Raw genomic sequence first — 17,936 nt, 5'->3', positions numbered from 1 at the left:
CCTCCAGGACACCCTGGTCCATACTTCCTTCACCCCCAACACCTCCCCACAGCCCTACAGCACCTTCCCCTGTAACCGGTGAAGGTGCAACACCTGCGCATTTACCTCCTCCCTCCCCAGTATCCAAGGGCCCAAACATACCTTCCAGGTGAAACAACACTTCACCTGCACTTCCAAGAATCTAGTCTACTGCATTCGCTGCTCACAATGTGGTCTCCTCCTACATTGGGGAAACGAAGCGTAGACTTGGCAACCGCTTCACAGAACATCTACGTCCTGCTCACAAAAAAGACCCTGAACTACCTGTTGCCTGCCACTTCAATGCACCACCCTGCTCCCTGGCCAACATCTCCTGTCTCTGGCTTGCTACAGTGTTCCAGTGAAGCCCAGCGCAAGCTGGAGGAACAACACCTCATTTTCTGCTTGGGGACCCTACAGCCCTCTGGACTCAATATTGAGTTCAATAATCTTAGGGCCTAAACTCTCATGTCCCTGCCCCCCACCCCACACACCAGGCCTTGTTACCACATAGCCTGCCACTACACACCCCCTGTTGTTAGTCACTAACAGTCCCCATTAACAACTATTCACCCTCCCAGCCTGATTGTTAGCAACTCCTCTGTCTGTCCAACTGTCTTTCTCTCTCTTTGGACTCTCCTATTGTTTACTCCCCACCCTACCTACCTCCCTATTTTCTGCATATAAACTGACGTTTTCCCAGCCGCCATCAGTTCTGAGGAAGGGTCACCAGACCCAAAACACTAACTCTGGTTTCTCTTCCACAGATGCTGCCGGACTTGCTGAGCTTTTCCAGCAACTTTGTTTTTGATACAATTCATACCATTTGGTTAGAAAAAGGTTAACAGCAAGCATGCAATTCATCACTACCTGCTAAGTTTGACATTCCCAGAACAGTCAGCAAAATAAAAGCTAATACCCAAGAATAGAAGCTCATACTGGCCAGGCATCTCTTCCAGGGCTTGAGGGCCTTCTGCACACCAAGTGTGGGGTTTCACTTCACAAAAGTTGCTCTCCAGAGTTTTTGCTGATGGCACACTGAAATCCTTCATTTTTCCTTTTTTTTCTTTATTTTTCCCAAACTGTGGTGTCGTCTTGTTCTCGTGGTGTCTTCCCACTATAGGCTCACTCCAAGGATACTTTTAGGATTACCTCATTACTCTTCCACCAAATAAGGATTTCCTGTTTGTCGTCCCAACAAGCTGAGCCAGCAACTGGGGCTCGGGTAACTTCAGTTCATGTTACTGTATTTGTGTGAATGCCCTTTGACCAACAGCCCCCATTTTTAAAGGGAGATATACAAGTATTGGAGACTTGTTGATAAGTCAACCCCTTTCAAAAATGGATAAACAGGTTAGGCCTTGTTCATTAAAGTTTAGAAAAATGAGTGCTAATCTTATTGAAACATACAAGATTTTGAGGAGACTTGACAGGATAGGTCTTGAAGATGTTTTCACTAGGAGACATAGAATAAGGTGACACTCATTTAAAACTGAGATGCAAATGAATTTCTTCTCCCAGACAGTAGTGAATATTTGGAGTTCTCTACCCAAGCATTGTGGAGGCTGGATCAATGAAAGTATTTAACGAGGAGGAAGGTACATCCCTGAAATATCAGGGAGGTGACAGCTATATTGAGCTGACAGGAAGGAGGAATTGAGACCTGTAGCAGATCAGCCATGATCTTGTGGAATGGCAGGAAACTTTGAGGGGCCAAGTGGCTTACTCTTGCTCCTATTTTTATTCCTATGTTTCAGAGTATACTGCCCACATTATTATCCAATACAAAATCGACATCTTCAATAACTAAACTAGGAACAATTCCCGCAGTGAAACTCTATTGGCTAAGTAGCTTTGTAACTTAAATTTGTATAATGAAACTGATTCCTAAATCCTGATTATCCTAAGCTACGTTCCCTATTCTGTTAGGTTCTGAGAATGTGTAATACTTGTAATATTGCCACTGGTTTAATGTTCCCCTTCCAACAATCGAAAGTAAAGGCAGGTGGACAGAGAGGACATTATTGCCTTGTTACTAAGAAATGAAATGTATTAATAGCAAGAAGCGATATAGAGTTGAGAGACATAGAATATGTGGTAGAGCTGAGGAACCACAAAGGAGATAAAGACCCTGTTGAGTGTTGGGTACAGGCTTTGTAGTAGAAGTCAGGATGTGAAGCAGGAAATAAATCGGGAGATGGTGCCTTTCTTCATGCCTTTTCTATTTTAAATAATGGGCGACTGGGAAAATCAGGTTCGTAGTGGATTTCAAGAAAAGGAATTTGTGGAATGTCTCATGTTTTTTCTGGAGCAGCTTGTCGTAGATCCCAGAAGGGAATAGGCAGTTCTGGATTTGGTAACCTGTAATGAGGCTGATTTGATGAGGGAGCTAAGGTGAATGAACCCTGAGGGATCGCTGACAATACTATGATTAGAATTCACCCTGCAGTTTGAAAGGGAGCAAGTGGAATCGGATGTAATGGTTTACGATTGAGTAAAGGTAACCATAAAAATGACGCAGAGCTGGCCAGAGTTGATTGGAAGGGAAGACAGTGAAGCAGCAATGGTAGGGGTTTCTGGGTAAATTCAGGAGACATAGCAGAAACATTGTAAGAGGATGAGGCAACTGTGACTGATCAGAGAAGTCAGGGACAGCATAAAAGCAAAAAATAGTTGTGAAGACTAATGGGAAGCCTTTTTAAAAACTGGCAGAGGACAAGTATAAAAAACAATAAGGGGGAGAGAAGCTAGTAATATTAAAAAAGCAAGAGTGGATATTGGACTGCTGGAAAATGAGGCTGGAGAAGTGGTAATAAGGATCCAAGAAATTGCAGAGGAACTGAATAAGTAATTTGCATCAGTCTTCACAGTGAAAGACACCAATAGCATACCAGAACTTCAAGTCAGGGCAGAGATAAGTGTAGTGGCCATCACTAAGAAGATGCTAGGAAAGCTGACAGGTCCGAAAGTGGATAAATCGCCTGGACTGGATGGACTATACCCCAGAATTCTGAAAGAGGTAGCTGAGGAGATTGTGGAGGCATGGTGATCTTACAGAAATCACTGCAGTTGGGAAGGGTCCTGGAGGACTGGAAAACAGCTAAAGTAATACCCCTGTTTAAGAAGGGTTAGCCTGACCTCTGTTCTTAAGTTTTTAAGAGTCCGTTATTAAGGTTGAGATTGCAGAATATTTAGTGTATGATATAATAGGACTGAATCAGTAAAGGTTTGTTAAAGGGAGGTGATGCCTGACAAATCTGGTAGAATTCTTTTAAAGAGGTAATGAGCAAGCTACTCTAAGGCAAACCAATGGACATAGTCATACAGGACAGAACAGACCCTTTGGTCCGAACAGTCCATGCCGACCGTAATCCCAAACTAAGCTAGTCCCACCTGCCTGTGCTTGGCCTGTAACCCCCTGAATATTTCTTATTCATGTACTTACCCAAATGTCTTTTAAATGTTGTAATTGTACCTGCATCCACCAATTCCTCTGGAAGTTCATTCCACACACGAATCACACTGTGCTTTTTAAGAAAAACAATTTGCCCCTCATGTCTTGTTAAAATCTTTCTCCTGTCACCTTACAAGTATGTCCCCTCGTCTTGAAATACCCTACCCTGGGAAAAGACAGTTAAGTGATCTATTTGGATTTCTAGAAGGCCTTTGACAAGGTGCTGCACAGGAGGCTGCTAAATAAAATAAGAGCCCATGGTGTTAATGGATAGAGGATTGGCTGACAGGTAGAAGGCAGAGAATCGGGATAAAGGGGTCTTTTTCAGGATGGCAGCAGGTAACTAGTGGAGTTCCGCAGGGGTCACTTTTGGGACCACAACTATTCACGTTATGCATTAATGATCTGGATGAAGGAACTGAGGGCATTGTTGCTAGGTTGGCAGACAACACAAAGATAGATGCAGGGACAGGTGGTGCTGAGGAAGTGGAAAGCTGCAGTAGGACTTGCATTGGACAGGCTAGGAGAATGATATAAGGTGGAATACATTGTGGGAAAGTGAGAGGTTATGCACTTTGGTAGGAGAAATAGAGACGTAACCATTTCCTATTTTAAAAATAGTCCTCAGAAGTCTGAAGCAGAAAGGAACTTGAGTCCTAGTTCAGGATTCCCTCAAAGTTGGCAGTTGGGAAGTAAATGCACTGTTAGAATTCATTTCCATAGGACTAAAATACAAGAGCAGGGGATGTGCTGCGGAGGCTCTGTAACACTCTCTGGTCAGACCGCCTTTGGAATATTTAAGTTTTGGACCCTGTATCTAAGGACGGATGTGCTGGCCTTGGAGAGGGTCCAGAGGAAGTTTACAAGAATGATCCCGGGAATGAAGGGCTTGTCGTATGAGGAGCGGTTGAGAACTCTGGGTCTGTACTTGGAGTTTAGAAGGATGAGGGGGGATCTGATTGAAACTTGCAGAATACTGAGAGGCCTGGACAGAGCAGATGTGGAGAAGATATTTCCACTATTAGGAGAGACTAGGAACTGAGGGCACAGCCTCGGTGTAAAGGGCTGACCATTCAGAACTAAGATAACGAGTTTCTTCAGCCAACGGGTAGTGAATATGTGGAACTCATTACTGCAGAAAGCTGTGGAGACTGAGTCACTGTATTTAAAACTGAGAGATCCTTTGGTAAGGGGATCAAAGGTTACAGGGAGAAAGCAGGACAATGGGATTGAGAAACCTATCAACTGGATTGAATGGCAGAGCAAACTCAATAGGGTGACTGGCCTAATTCTGCTCCAAAATCTTAACTTATGGTCTTTATAATTTGCACAAATGTGACCTAAGTAGATATTTGTGCTTCTGGGCACCACCCATGCTCTTTCTCCTTGAGTTTATAATGGGCTGCCTTGTTTTTTATTCTCAGCTATCCCCTTTCATATTCCCACCTCCTGTCCTTTTTTGGGTTTGTAGCAGGGCATGACAAAGAAGGCTATCGGCCAACTTGGCTGCTTGTCTGGCTCTTAGAACCATTTGATCCTCTACATGAATTCTTATTTTTGTGGAGAAGGAATTTTTCAAACTCCTCAAAGAATTACCTCCCTGTGGTTCTCTTACATGGTGTCTACTTTGTGCCCATATTCAACTATTTGAAGGTTTTACCCTCAAACTTTATAGGTCTGCCCAGGCTGCTTTCAAAATTTCAAAATGTCTGCATGTAAGTCTCCAGGACCATTTCATAATCAGAGGATAGCCACCTTTGCCTTTTTACAATTTGCAGAAGCCGCCTCAGAAATTGAGGCATAAACTTTGTGAACTTTTTAAAAACCTGCTCTGTATGAGTAGCATCTAGATTTTTTTTTTTCTTTGTCCACTTGAGTAGTTTGCTTTTTTCTCCAAATTAAATAATCAAATGCCCTCATGTACCATTCCCCAAACTTTCGGAGTGCTTGTACCAATTTAAACAGCACCACACATGGCCTGATTTAGAGGGAGATCTTGCACAATCAGGGAATTCAAGAGATTCCAGCCTTTTGTAATCAGAATATGCTTTCTCAATCCCTTCCTCTTTTCTTTTCTAATCTCTGCATTTTCTCCCTGAAATACTTTTTCCCTTTCTCTTTTTCAACCAGAAATGTTCTCTTTCTTTCCAGTCTTCCCCTCCCATTGCAGCATCCAATTGTTTCTGGCTCCACTGCACAGCTGCAATCTATTTTGTCTCTTGACTGTATTTGTGTGAGGGATTTCCAGACATTCCAAGTTTACCATGTATAGTTTGAATCTGACTTGCATTTGCTGTACAAAACTTTTTTAACTTTGTCACGTTTTGGCAGATGCAAACAATGCAAGATTTAGTTCTAAGCTAGTCCCTTTTTTCAACAGTTCCCCTTTTCCTTGCCACACAGAAAATTTCCAGCAGCTTTTGGAAAATGTTCCATTCAGTCTTTGGAGTATTCCAGAGCCAACTTACACCAGCAAGGCCCAAGTCAGTGATTCCTTGCACCTTAAATCTTCAAAAGGACTTGTTGTCATTTTGCTCTACTCAAACAGAAAATCTGCTCCCACCAGCATCCTGCTTGGTTGCTCACACAAAAATGATCTTTTCCTCTGATCTTGACAATGACAGATGCACTGATTTATTTTCATTTCACATCGCAGCAATGCCAGCTGCGAAATCTGTCATCTTTTTCAGTAGATTTGAGTTTAAATTTAACTCCCCAAGAAAAACTGTTCACGTGGGCCTGTCTCTGAGCATGCTTGGTATAATCACCATCCCCCTTATCAAAGCATTCTAATCCAACTTTAAAGGAGACAACTTGTAAATTTTGTATTAATGACGCTATCTTTTGTTTCTGAATAGCTAATACCCCACAAGTACTAAAGACATAATTGACTATAAGAGCATAAACTTTGTACAAGTTATCCATTGACTACTTTTGTATCATTTAGCCTATTCTCAAAACCTCTCAATTTATTTTTAACATTCTGAAATAGTTAGGAAGTGACAATCTACACCTCCTATTCATCATTTGTGAAGCATTATCTAGACAACACTTACCTATCAGTAGCAGTATAATTTTTTTGGTATGCACATTTTATTATACCCAATGCCAATTAGGTGAAAGAGATTGGGAACGTTTTAACCCAGTTTGAGATTGGTTGATTTTACTGGCAATTTGTAGAGAAATTGCACTTGGCAGATGAGCTAGTAACTTATTCCAGGGGGTTTATGGTCTTCTGAGAGATCTCATTTATACCTGCCTTCATCTAACCTTCATACAAACCTCTTCTCCTGCCAACATCTTCCCCATTCTTAACAAATTGAAAAATAATAGCAAGAACACAATCTAATCCTTAACATTTTTAACATATGCTATTTTAAGTCACCTGTATGCATTGCTATGAAGACGCTTTACTTGGAGTACTTAAATTTCTAAAGATTGGGAAATTGAATAGTTTCAAGTTTTGTGGAAAATACTAGCCATGATTAATTTAACAGGTCACTGAAAATTCACTGGACATTAGAGATTTTTAAATGAGACTTTCTTTAAATTACATGAGTGGTGATAACTGCTTGCTTTGTACACCTTGCTTGGAGCTGTTTTGTGCAATGACTGGTTGATTTGGAGAGGTCTTTTTTTAATCTGGTTCAATTGGAAGTAAATCTAAGAACAAGCTGCCCAGCTGATCTATCTTTTGAAAAGAAAACCCTCCTGTTGAGTTCAGGGTGAAATTGCTTGCTCCTTGGAAAGACAGTGAATATGCATTCCAAGATGATATTTTCCTAAGCAAGCTGTGTCAGAGACAGTGTGTGCAGTTAAGAGACTTAGCCATACTAGCAAGAATATCAGAACAGCAGACTCTAGAGCATTCTACACTTCTTTTTGTCTTTAAGAGTAACTCATTGGCCAAAGCTTTTTAAAGTTTTGGGTACATTTGGAGATAAGTATTAACACTTTAATATTACTGTATATCATAAACTAATAACTGTTCATTAAGAAACCAAAATCTTGTTAAATTTTTGACTAAAACCAGATATAGATATGATATTTAATTGGCCATCTCAATTAAATGGAGAAAGGTCTTGTGCAAACATAAGAGTGCTTGATTTAGTTTTATGTTCAAGTACTTCACTAACACTACTTGATACTACTTTTTTGCTTTGGCTACAGCTTCTCTGCATTAGTCCTGTGCTCATGAATAATAAAGATATGAGTGGTTTTGTGGCTTTAATGATCTGTAATACTTTATTCAGAGTGTTATTTTCAACAAAATAAATTCTGAAATTTTGTAACAAATAAATCATAGATTTTCAGTTCCAGTCTTAATTTTAGTAATCCGGGTTGAGAAGTGCATCGAGTGACAACCATTAAAATTTGATCAGCTGAGAGTGAATATTGGGAGCTGAACAGTCGCATGATGTAATTTGTTACCTGTAACCACAGCTGCTGAAGTACGACCAGTGGAGCCAGTACACACAGCACTTTTTACCTCTCTCTGAATCTAGAAAGCATGCTGACAATCAGCATGAGGTTTTAAAATGAGCTGTTGGGAATCAGTGATAAGTATTTGTTTGTTACTATTCCGAAATAACACTAACCTTTCTGATATAATTGCTGCATCATGTCAGCGGTAGTAACTTAAGGACTCAAAAGTTGCATCTCTGCATACCTCAGCTTGTACTAAAAGACAAACTCGACATCTCAAATGCTTGACAGCCAATGAAATACTTTTTGAAATGTAATCACTATTGTAATGTCGGAAATATGGCAGCTAATTTGCATTCAGCAAACCCCCAAAAATAGCAGTGTGATGATTTGACTTTTATCCTTCCACCAACATTGGAACAGATATTGGCCAGGGCATTGGGTAAGCAACCTGCCCTTTCTCAAACTGATGTCATGGACTATTTTGCATCCGTCTGAAAGGGTGGGTGGGGTCTCAATTTAAGTTCTCATCTGAAAGATGGCGCCTCTGTTAGTGATGGTGTAGAGTGTCATAGAGTGCTATAACAGAGAAATTCTAGTGCTCTGACCAACACTTGTTGTTTGCTTGCTAAATGACATGAAATTTTGCTATTCAACTATGAATAATAATAATAATTAATAATAATAATAAAAAATTCTCCCTTTAGGTCCACTTCCCCAAATATTTTAATTTCAACTTACATTTATTTTGTAAAATGTTCCAAGGCACTTCAAGAGGATCATTGTTAGACACAATTTGACACGTGGCACAAAAAAAGTTTAATCAGAGAGGTAGGATTTATGGAGCATTTGGGAGTAAAGAGGTTAGCAGAAAAAATTTCAATACTTCCTTGGGTCATGAGAGCTAAAGGTTCCAATGGAAGAGCAATGAACACTGAGGATCTGGGAGAAGCCACAATTGAAGAAATGCACAGTTCTGTAAGGTTTCTAGAGCTGATTTGGAGGCATAACGATTTGAATACGTGGGTGATAATTGTAAACTTGAGATGCTACATGAAGATCAGCAAACACTGATGATAGCAGCAGAGTTTAAGCGGAAGTTTAGAGGTTGGGAACAGATGTGCTATACCAGATCATACTTTAGAGTAGTTGCCATTTCTACTTATTTCAGTGAATGGAGTGCTGTTTTGTTAATAGATTTGTGATCTGTAATAGTGTTTATTTGAATATCTAGAAGGATTTGGAAGCAATACATAAAAATGTGGTTTATTTCTTTTGCAGAATGAAAGAGACAAACAAAAAGAACAACATATTTTCTCAGTTCAGAAAAAATGACCGTGACAAGCAGAAACTGATTGAGACAGTAGTGAAACAACTGCGTAGTTTGGTGAATGGTATGGCCCAACACACATAAGACTGTTGCCCTGATTACATTGTTGCTAGCCTGTGTCAGTCTTCAACCAGCATTCATATACAACAGACTGTCAAAAGACTCTGAAGGATAAGACTGTATCAAGTACAGAATGAATCATTCAGGAATGTAAAGGGTAGAGTGGAATAAGAGGAGGAGAAATGGGTGGAAACTGTTTTGTATGTGTTTTTCAAATCATTTGGTGTTTTAAGATTTTGAGTATGTGCAATGGCCTTTATTAAGCACCAAATGTTTATCATGTTCAAAACAACCACAAAAAACTAGAAAGCTAAAAATTAGAGCATGTTCTTGATTGTTAGGCAGAGACAACACAGAAGGTGAGTTGGGTAAGTTAACAAAATATTTCACAGGTTTTTACTAGTTGCAGCTGCAGTATCATTTTGCTTTAGTCTAGCATAACACTGCTGTCTAATTTTGTGCAATTGGTCAAAGGTGACATTACTTAGTAAATAATTTTTTTTTAAATTAGCCATGATGTTCCAATCTTGCATACAGAGTTGACTTGTTTCTGTTTCACTTTTTGTTAAACAGATGTTTTGTATGTTTTACCATTAATGGATTAATGTTCATTCTAACTGTTTTCATTTTTCACATTGTGAAAAAAGATGTTCAGGACTGTTTTATTCACATTACAGATGTTACTGCACATAAATTTTGTATTTTTGATTTTTACTCAGGGCTGTACTATGTGAATTTTGTTGGGTATTTTGCAGAAGTTTAAAAACGAACTTGAAGCACTAGCCTGTAGCAATCACAAGTGATATGAAATTACTTTTGATCTGCTTCAGCATATTTCCCTTCTTTCTCTTTGATACACTTCATGTGAGATGTAGATTATTGATGAATAATAATGCTGGTTTTATTTTGATTGTTCCTCTGCACTCCCAATAGGAAATGTATTGTATAGATGTCTTCACTATCTTACTGTATGACCTCCTTTGGCTCCTCTTTGTAAGACAGACAAAAATGAAGGAAATTTAATTCTGTAAATTGATTGATTGCAGTACTTTATTCTTACTCTGTAATAAAAGTAACCCTGAGCACTTTTTAATTGCTATTTTGTGAAGTCTCAATTTTATTTCCCTGTTTGAGCACTAACATTATTTTAAAGGTGATGTGGAATTACTGGTGTATTTTCAAATTATGCAAATTGAATACCTTGTGTATGCTGTTTTGATTGAGGGTGATTCGTAGATGCCTCAATGTGTTGCCCGTAACCCTTTGGTATAAGAGTCATTCATGAATCCTTCCAATACAGCACCGCTGTTCATGACAATATGACTCAACAGAATACTTTACATTTATTCGTGGACTGTGGGGGTTCCTGACTGGGCTGGTATTTATTGCCCATTCCTAGTTGACCTTTTGAAGGTGTGGTGAGCTGCCTTGAACTGCTGCCATCAATGTGCTAATAGGTGCGACCACAATGTTGTTATGGGTGGAGTTCTAAAACTTTAATCCAGTGACAGTGAACGAATGAGCATGTATTTCTAAGTCAGGATGGTGACTGGCGTGGAGAGGAACTTGCAGGGGATGGTGTTCCCATGTAGCTGCTGCCCTTGTCCTAAAGAACTTATGCAGAGATGGCCAAGAGGTGACATAACTGGTTTCCCAGAACTATTTGTCACCTTTTGTGCTAGACATGACTCCAACCAATGGATACTTGTCCCCGATTCTTATTGTCTCTAGTTTTGCTCGGGCTCCTTGATACCAAGTGTATTTTCTTTTTTTTTTTGTAGTATAGAATTCCTACAGTGTGGATGCAGGCCATTCGGCTCATTGAGTCCACACTTGCCCTCTGTAGTGCATTCCACCTAAACCCATTCCCTAACATATCCCTGTGATTCCATGGTTAATCCACCTAGCCTGCACATCCCTGGTCACTATGCACAGTTTAGCATGGCCAGTCTACCTAACCTGCACATCGTTGGACTGTGAGAGGAAACTGGAGCACCTGGAGGAATACCCTGCAACACAAGGAGTGTGCAAACTCCACACAGTCACCCAAGGCTGGAAACAAACCCAGGTTCCTAGTGCTGTGAGGCAGCAGTGCTAACCACTAAGCCACTGTGCCACCCTTAATATCAAGGACAATTACTCCCTCGCTGCACTGCACCACCTCACCACACTTCCCCTCTCCATGTTTGGACCAAGGCTGTAATGAGGTCAAACTGAATAACCCTAGTGGAGCCCAAACTAAGCATAAGTGAGCAGGTTATTGTGAAGTGCTGCTTAAGAACATCTCCCATTGCTTTACTGATGGTCAGGAATAGACTGTGGGGGCAGTAATTGGCCAGATTGTTTTGTCCTGCTTATTGTGTACATAATACATCTGGGCAATCTCACATTGTTGCTGAACTGAAACAGCTTAGCTCAGAGGACAGCAAGTTCTGGAGCAGCCATCTCCAGGACAATTGGAGGAAATATAGCAAAGTCTATACCCTTTACAGTACCCAATGCCTTCAGCTATTCTTTGATATCATGTGGAGTAAATTGAATTGGCTGAAGGCTGGCATCTGTGATGGGGACTTCTGGAAGGGGCAGTGATGGATTATCCACTCAGTCCTTCTGGCTGAGGTTTATTGTTTTACCCCTATCTTTTGCGTTGATATGCTGGGCTTTCCCATTGTTAAGGATGGGAATGTTTGTGGACCAGCTGCCTCCAGTGAGTTTTTAATTTTCCCACCAGGATTGTCTGCCAGGACTTCAGAGTTTAGATCCATTCAGTAGATTGCAGAATGACTTATCCCTGTTTATTACTTGCTGTTTGGTACGCAAGTAATCCTGTTGTGTAGCTTCACCAGGTTAATTCCTCATTTTTCCAATATGCCTGATTCTGCTCTTCATCGAACCATGGTTTATCTCCTGACTCGGTGGTTATGGCAGAAAAGCAGATGTCATTCCATGAGATTGCACATTGTACTGGAGGACAGTTCTAGTGGTGATGACCCACAGCCCTCATGGATGCAAAGCATTGAGTTGATAGAACTGTTTTGAGATCGTTCCTAGTTAGCATGGTGATTGTTACAGACCAGACCAGACCCCCTTCAAACTATATCGAGGAGATAGCCTAGACCCTAACTTGTATAAATGCAAATGTAAGGTGCTGGGTTCCAGATATGTTTTGATTGGTCAAATGTCTAGGCTTTAAGCAAAACACACATTCTTACACCACAGTCAAAATACAAACAAACAAAAAATTGGCATAATTTCAACTCTATTGAAATCTTGAAATAATGTATCATTTAAATACTACTCATCAACAGTTCCAATTTAGCAGCATCCCATAAACACACCCTTGGCAAAGGCAAATTCAGCAAAACAGATTTTGCTGTCTCCTCCAGTCCAGGAGAAATGAAAAACTGACAGACCGAATCTAGCAGCAGAGAGCAAACTAATGCTTTTTGCAGCAGCAGCAGAGAAAACTGTCTCTATCAGCTTTAACTCCGAAACCCCAATTTCAACAACTGACAGCAAAACTAAAACCCTGAATCTGTGTGAGCCTGAGTCCACCTGCTCAAGTTTTCTTTTTTTTTTAAGAAAGCCAAAGCTATTTACTCTGCTTTTGATGGAGCAGATGCCTTTGCACCATATTGGCAACACCCCCTCTTCAAGAGAAACAGGACAGAACAAAGCCACCTTAAAGGCACATATCATCTCACGGTACTATAAAACACAATGGAGGGTATCCTTCATGTGAAGATGGATCTTTTGCCTCCACAAGGATTCTGCAGTGGTCACCCCTGCCAGTACTGTCATGGACAGCTGGAAATTGGTGAAGGTGAGGTCAAGTATTTTTTTTTCCTTTTGGTTCCTTCACAACCTGCCATACGCCTAGTATTAGTGCTACATCCTTTGAGTTGATAGAGACCTAATCAGTTATGGTGTTGCCAAGCTATTCTTGGAATTGGACATTGATGACACTCATACAAAGTACATTCTGTGCCTGTGCTTCCTTCAGCCTGGAGAAGTAATGATTCATCAGCTGCAGAGGTGGTGGGATAGACTGTAATCAGCAGTGGGTTTCCTTGACCATGTTTAACCTGATGTTATGAGACTTTGAGTCCAGAGTCGGTCTTGAGGACTCTAGGGAATCTCCCTCCTGACTCTGTGTGCCACTGTGCTGCCAACTCTGCTGGGTCTGACCTGCCAGTAGGACAGCATATAGACATGGAAGGTGATGGTGTTGTCTGGAACAAAGTTTGTTTGTAAGGTTTGAATCCTTGAGTCTATGTCAGGCTCAAAAAACAAGTTGCTGGAAAAGTTTAGCCAGTCTGGCAGCATCTCCAGCAAAACCAGAGTTAACATTTCAGGTTCAGTGACCCACGGAACAGGACAGTTTGGGACTCAATGGATACGAAGACCTTAAATCTTTATTTTAATCAAGTAATTACATTAATTTTAAAAACTACCATTCTGTTACCAAAGGTAAAATGAAACCTGTTAATATTGAAGCCTTTACAAAATCCTCAACATCCAACAAATACAAAAGTGAAAACAATGAAGATGCTATTTACATGCTTTGGTTTGGAAGATAGCAAGAACCACAGATGCTGAAGTCCGAGTCAATACAATGCGGAGCTGGAGGAACACAGCAGCTCAGGCAGCATCAGAGGAGCAGAAAAGTCAATGTTTGGGGTGTACACCCTTCGTCAGGACTTGCTTTCCTGGTATTAAGTGATGCAGAAATACAGTGAACCTTGTAACCAGCTTCATTTGACTGTATTTTAATCCTTCAAATGCATTCATTATCATATTTTTAAAGTGACACAATTCATTTTCAGTTTGCATCCCCTATCCAAAAGCTAATGATATTAATATGACTAACTTCCCTTTTTGCTCAAAAGTTCTCAATGTCCTGATGTAGGATCATTTTTTAACTGTGCAAGTAAGTCTGCAATAATTTGAATATTGAGTTTCAAATGAATTTTCTACAGATTTTGATGTCTTTCTTTTGAACTATCAATGAAGTGGCATGTGTCCTTGTACTGTCAACTTGAAGGCCTAGAGTGACTAAGGTTGCAAGAATGGACCCCCTAAGAGCTCCTAAAATTAAAAACCGATCAACTGTGGAGAAGGCGAAAATTAGTCAGAATGCATGTTTTTAAACATGTTATTTTGGAAGGGACACCGCCTTGAATCACCCTTGGAATGGTTTCTGATAGCGCTGGCAGGAAGGAGGGTGGCCTTTCTTAAATAATAGGTGTGAAATCTTTAATGTGCTAACCGCTTCGTCCGCTTGTTGCTAACAACAGGATCTATATCCATAAAGACCTTCTGCACATTTTGACCATCAGTTACCCTGTCCCCTCCTCTAGCAGTCCACATGAAGAAAGTGACGCTTAACAATTTTTGTTTGGAGATTATTTCACTGAATCGTTTACTTGCGGGCTTTCTCGCCTTCACCATTGATGGTCCGCATCGCCCTTAACGGATTTTGCGTGTAAATTATTCAGTTAGAAACGCGGGTGATTTATTGGTGATGGTGGTTAATAGATTTTAGAAAAGACCGTGGGTAATTTTGTGGCAGAAAAAAAACGTTCACGTGTGTGAGAGTACTTCTGGAGATATGTGTATATATATGGAAGGCCAGCGGGCTTTCTGCAACTGTACAACTGGACAGTAGGCAACAAAATGAAACAAAAGGTCTTGATTTGCTTCGGTAAACAAGCTTCACAATGTTCTAACAAGAGGAATGGTGTAAACGTGTCTGTCTCACTCCAGCCAATCCATTTCTGTAGGTTAACAAATAAGTGTAGGGCTCTGTGTGCGTGTGTGTGTGTGTGTGTGTGTGTGGCCTTTATGGTCGCTCCGCTTGTTGAGCTTCTGCGGGAAAGAAATGTGTCTTCGCAAAGACAACAATTTTAATGGAGTGCTTCCCCCCAGCCCGCTCAAATCCCTGGCGGCTGTTTGTTTTCTGCGCTGTGGTCGGATTGTACCGACTCATGTCCGGTAATTCTCGAGAGAACCTGCGGAAAGCCGAGGAGAGAAAACTGGCAGTGGATTGGGAATGCTAAATGGGCCGACTGCTACTTTACCCAAAGATAAAACAAGCCGACTTCTAATTGGGGCTGAAGGAGAATCCTGGAGAGAGAAGAAAAGGCTGTCTTCCCAAAGCAGGAGGATCGAATCCGTTAAAAGTTTTGCATTTCTCCCCAGCCATGGGAGAGCCCTTCTTTGTAAAGTAAAGCTTTCCTTCCCAGTGGATTAGACTAAAATACCTGGTTTTCTCCAGTTTATTACTTGGATTTTATTTTACAAAAAATACAGTTCCATAAATATATTCGTCTGAAAAAAATAAATTTAAAGCAAAATACTACGGATACTGGATTTTTAAATTTTTTTTTATTAATGTTAATAAAGTCTGTTGAATTTTTTTAAAACAAGCCGGTGTATTGCGATCTTTTAAAAGCAAAGTGTTGTTTAAATTCGGTAGTTCATAGGTAGCGACCATCACAGCAAATAAAAGCTGAAAATTAGCGTTGCCGTTTGAGGCGGACTCCTGGTGAAACTGAGCTAAACGAGGCACCCTCCACCTTTTTAACGAATTCACTGGAGTGCAATTCTCCCGCCGCACCGGGAAAGGGTTGTGTGCGGATCCCGATACTTGTTCATGCTGGGAATGTGTTAACGTGCAATTCCCCCAAATGCAAGGACCCAAACGCTTAAGCAATGAAGGTATGAGGGGGAGAACTTATCCGTATGTTCAACAAACACACATGCCCAGGATTCTCCTTGGTTGGGAGAATTTGAATGGGAACAAGGCTTGCAGCTCCAGGTTGTGGCATTCTGTGGGACTGAGAGTGAAGGTAACATGCTGCACAGTCAACTCGTAATGTATACGGGTGGCATCCGTGTTTAGACCTGAATTTGTGGTTAATTGATCCCGTTATGTTTGCTGTGCGTGGCTGATCCGATGGAGCAGGCTTGGATGTTACCGTGAACATTCCCTGCTGGTTGTATAATTAAATTGCTTTCTGAGAAAATCGTCACGATGCTTCAGCGCCAGACAGTGAAGATTAACAAAGATGTGTTAGCCGTAATACACAAAGCTGATCAGGATGTTAATTCAGAAATAACATAATTCAAATTCCTTAGTTTATATTTTAAAAAGTGCACTTCACTTCCCCTGGACAGGTTTTATTCTATCTTTACAAATACTATTTAATACAAGTCTTGCTTGTGTAATGTTAAATTTAGACTTGCTACATGAAGTTAAATGCAGAATGCACTTGAGGGGGATGCACAGACCAAAATTAAATATATCCCCTGTTAATAATTCTGCCAAAGCATGAACGGTTTAAATAAGCGTGCGACTCCCTGTGAGACCTATAAAGTCAGTGCAAGTCACCTGGAAAGAGATTGACACCGTTTGAAGGCAGTGCACAGGCTGACGCCATTTTCCAAGAATGATAACTAAACTGATTTTAATTTATTGGCTTGGAAAAGTTAACTCTCCCCGAAACCCAGAAAATGATTTATCCGGAGGGATTTCTGTACCTGGTGGGGGATGGGGTGTCTCATCTCCTGGGAGTGTCTGCGCTTTTCTTTCTGCTAAAGGGACATTTGCACCAAGCAAAACAGGCTGCAGCAGGTGTCTTCAATATCCAGCCGGGGATAAATGATACGATACACCTGGAATTGAAGGCAGTTCCATTCAAAGAAAGTGCTGATGATCAATTTAGCAAAGTGAAACTGGGTTACCCTGATAAAAATATTCACAGTATGGAACCGAACCTGAATCATAGACACCGGAATATCAAAAAGCTTGGGAGGAGCTGCATGCCACCGTCTGATTTGTGGCGGGAGGGGGGACTTCTGCTTGTTTCTAGTAAATAAATTTGATTTTGAAAAGCCTCGGCGTCTGTAAGCCATAAAAATAATAACTTACTAGCGGCAACTAGCAGGCTTTCTGCTTTAAGTGGCATTTCAAGGATTTAGCAGAGTAAGAGGCGCGCAGTTGGTGGTCTGGGTGCAGGAGGGACAGTCCGTAAAGACAAACCCCACTGCGGATAATTAAATCCCAAACTACTCCAATCACTGTTTGGAGGAAAGCAAACAAATATGGACAAGCGGAACTCTTTGAAAAGGTGAAAATGATGTTGTGGTGAAAAGAAAATCTGCAGCAACTAAGTAGCGAATGTGGCAGCGAGCAGGCTGGCTACGTTGTACATTTTCCCGACGTTGTGTACAATCGGGGCCTGGTCAGAACTGAGACTGTTACATTCCCAGTGTCAACTGAAAGCCAGCAGTGAATGGCAATCCACTGAATCTGCATTGATTCACTACCACTGATCACAAATACCTGCCGTGCAGCGACTTAAACAAAAAAAAAACCGGAAGCGACTCAACATCAGGATTTTGAAGTTTCTAAATAAGTGTACTAGAAAGTACTAATGTACTTTACACTGGAGATTGTTTCTGCTGGTCAATATTTTAACACCCGGCCCCACCAGGATTGTGTGGCTGTCGGGGGGTGGGGGGAAATGGGGTGAGGGGTGTAAGTGTGAGGTGAGGCGAGTGTGTGTGTGGGGTAGAGGGTTGTGTGTATGGGTGGGGTGAGGGGTGTGTGTGAGTGGGGTGAGGGGAATGTGTGTGTGAAGTGAG

General features: G+C 41.0%; 1 protein-coding gene and 1 long non-coding RNA gene across 2 annotated transcripts in view; both read left to right on the top strand.

Annotated features, from left to right (window-relative positions):
• The window catches only part of LOC125485561, a 20,143-nt gene extending 9,763 nt beyond the window's left edge, over window positions 1-10,380 (top strand). The window contains exon 2 of the long non-coding RNA XR_007264270.1: window positions 9,179-10,380. This is a non-coding gene — a long non-coding RNA (uncharacterized LOC125485561). The remainder of the gene's footprint in view (window positions 1-9,178) is intronic.
• A 4,788-nt stretch (window positions 10,381-15,168) lies between these two features.
• LOC125485611 (cytochrome P450 26C1-like) overlaps window positions 15,169-17,936 on the top strand; it is a 25,478-nt gene continuing 22,710 nt past the window's right edge. Inside the window, 1 exon segment of the mRNA XM_048609171.1 lies at window positions 15,169-15,281. Coding sequence (XP_048465128.1) covers window positions 15,169-15,281 — 113 coding nt within the window.

This window comes from Rhincodon typus, chromosome 20 (genome assembly GCF_021869965.1).
Source record: "Rhincodon typus isolate 14 chromosome 20, sRhiTyp1.1, whole genome shotgun sequence".
In the NCBI taxonomy this organism is placed as follows: Eukaryota; Metazoa; Chordata; class Chondrichthyes; order Orectolobiformes; family Rhincodontidae; genus Rhincodon; species Rhincodon typus.
This window is presented reverse-complemented; position numbering and strand designations above follow the sequence as displayed.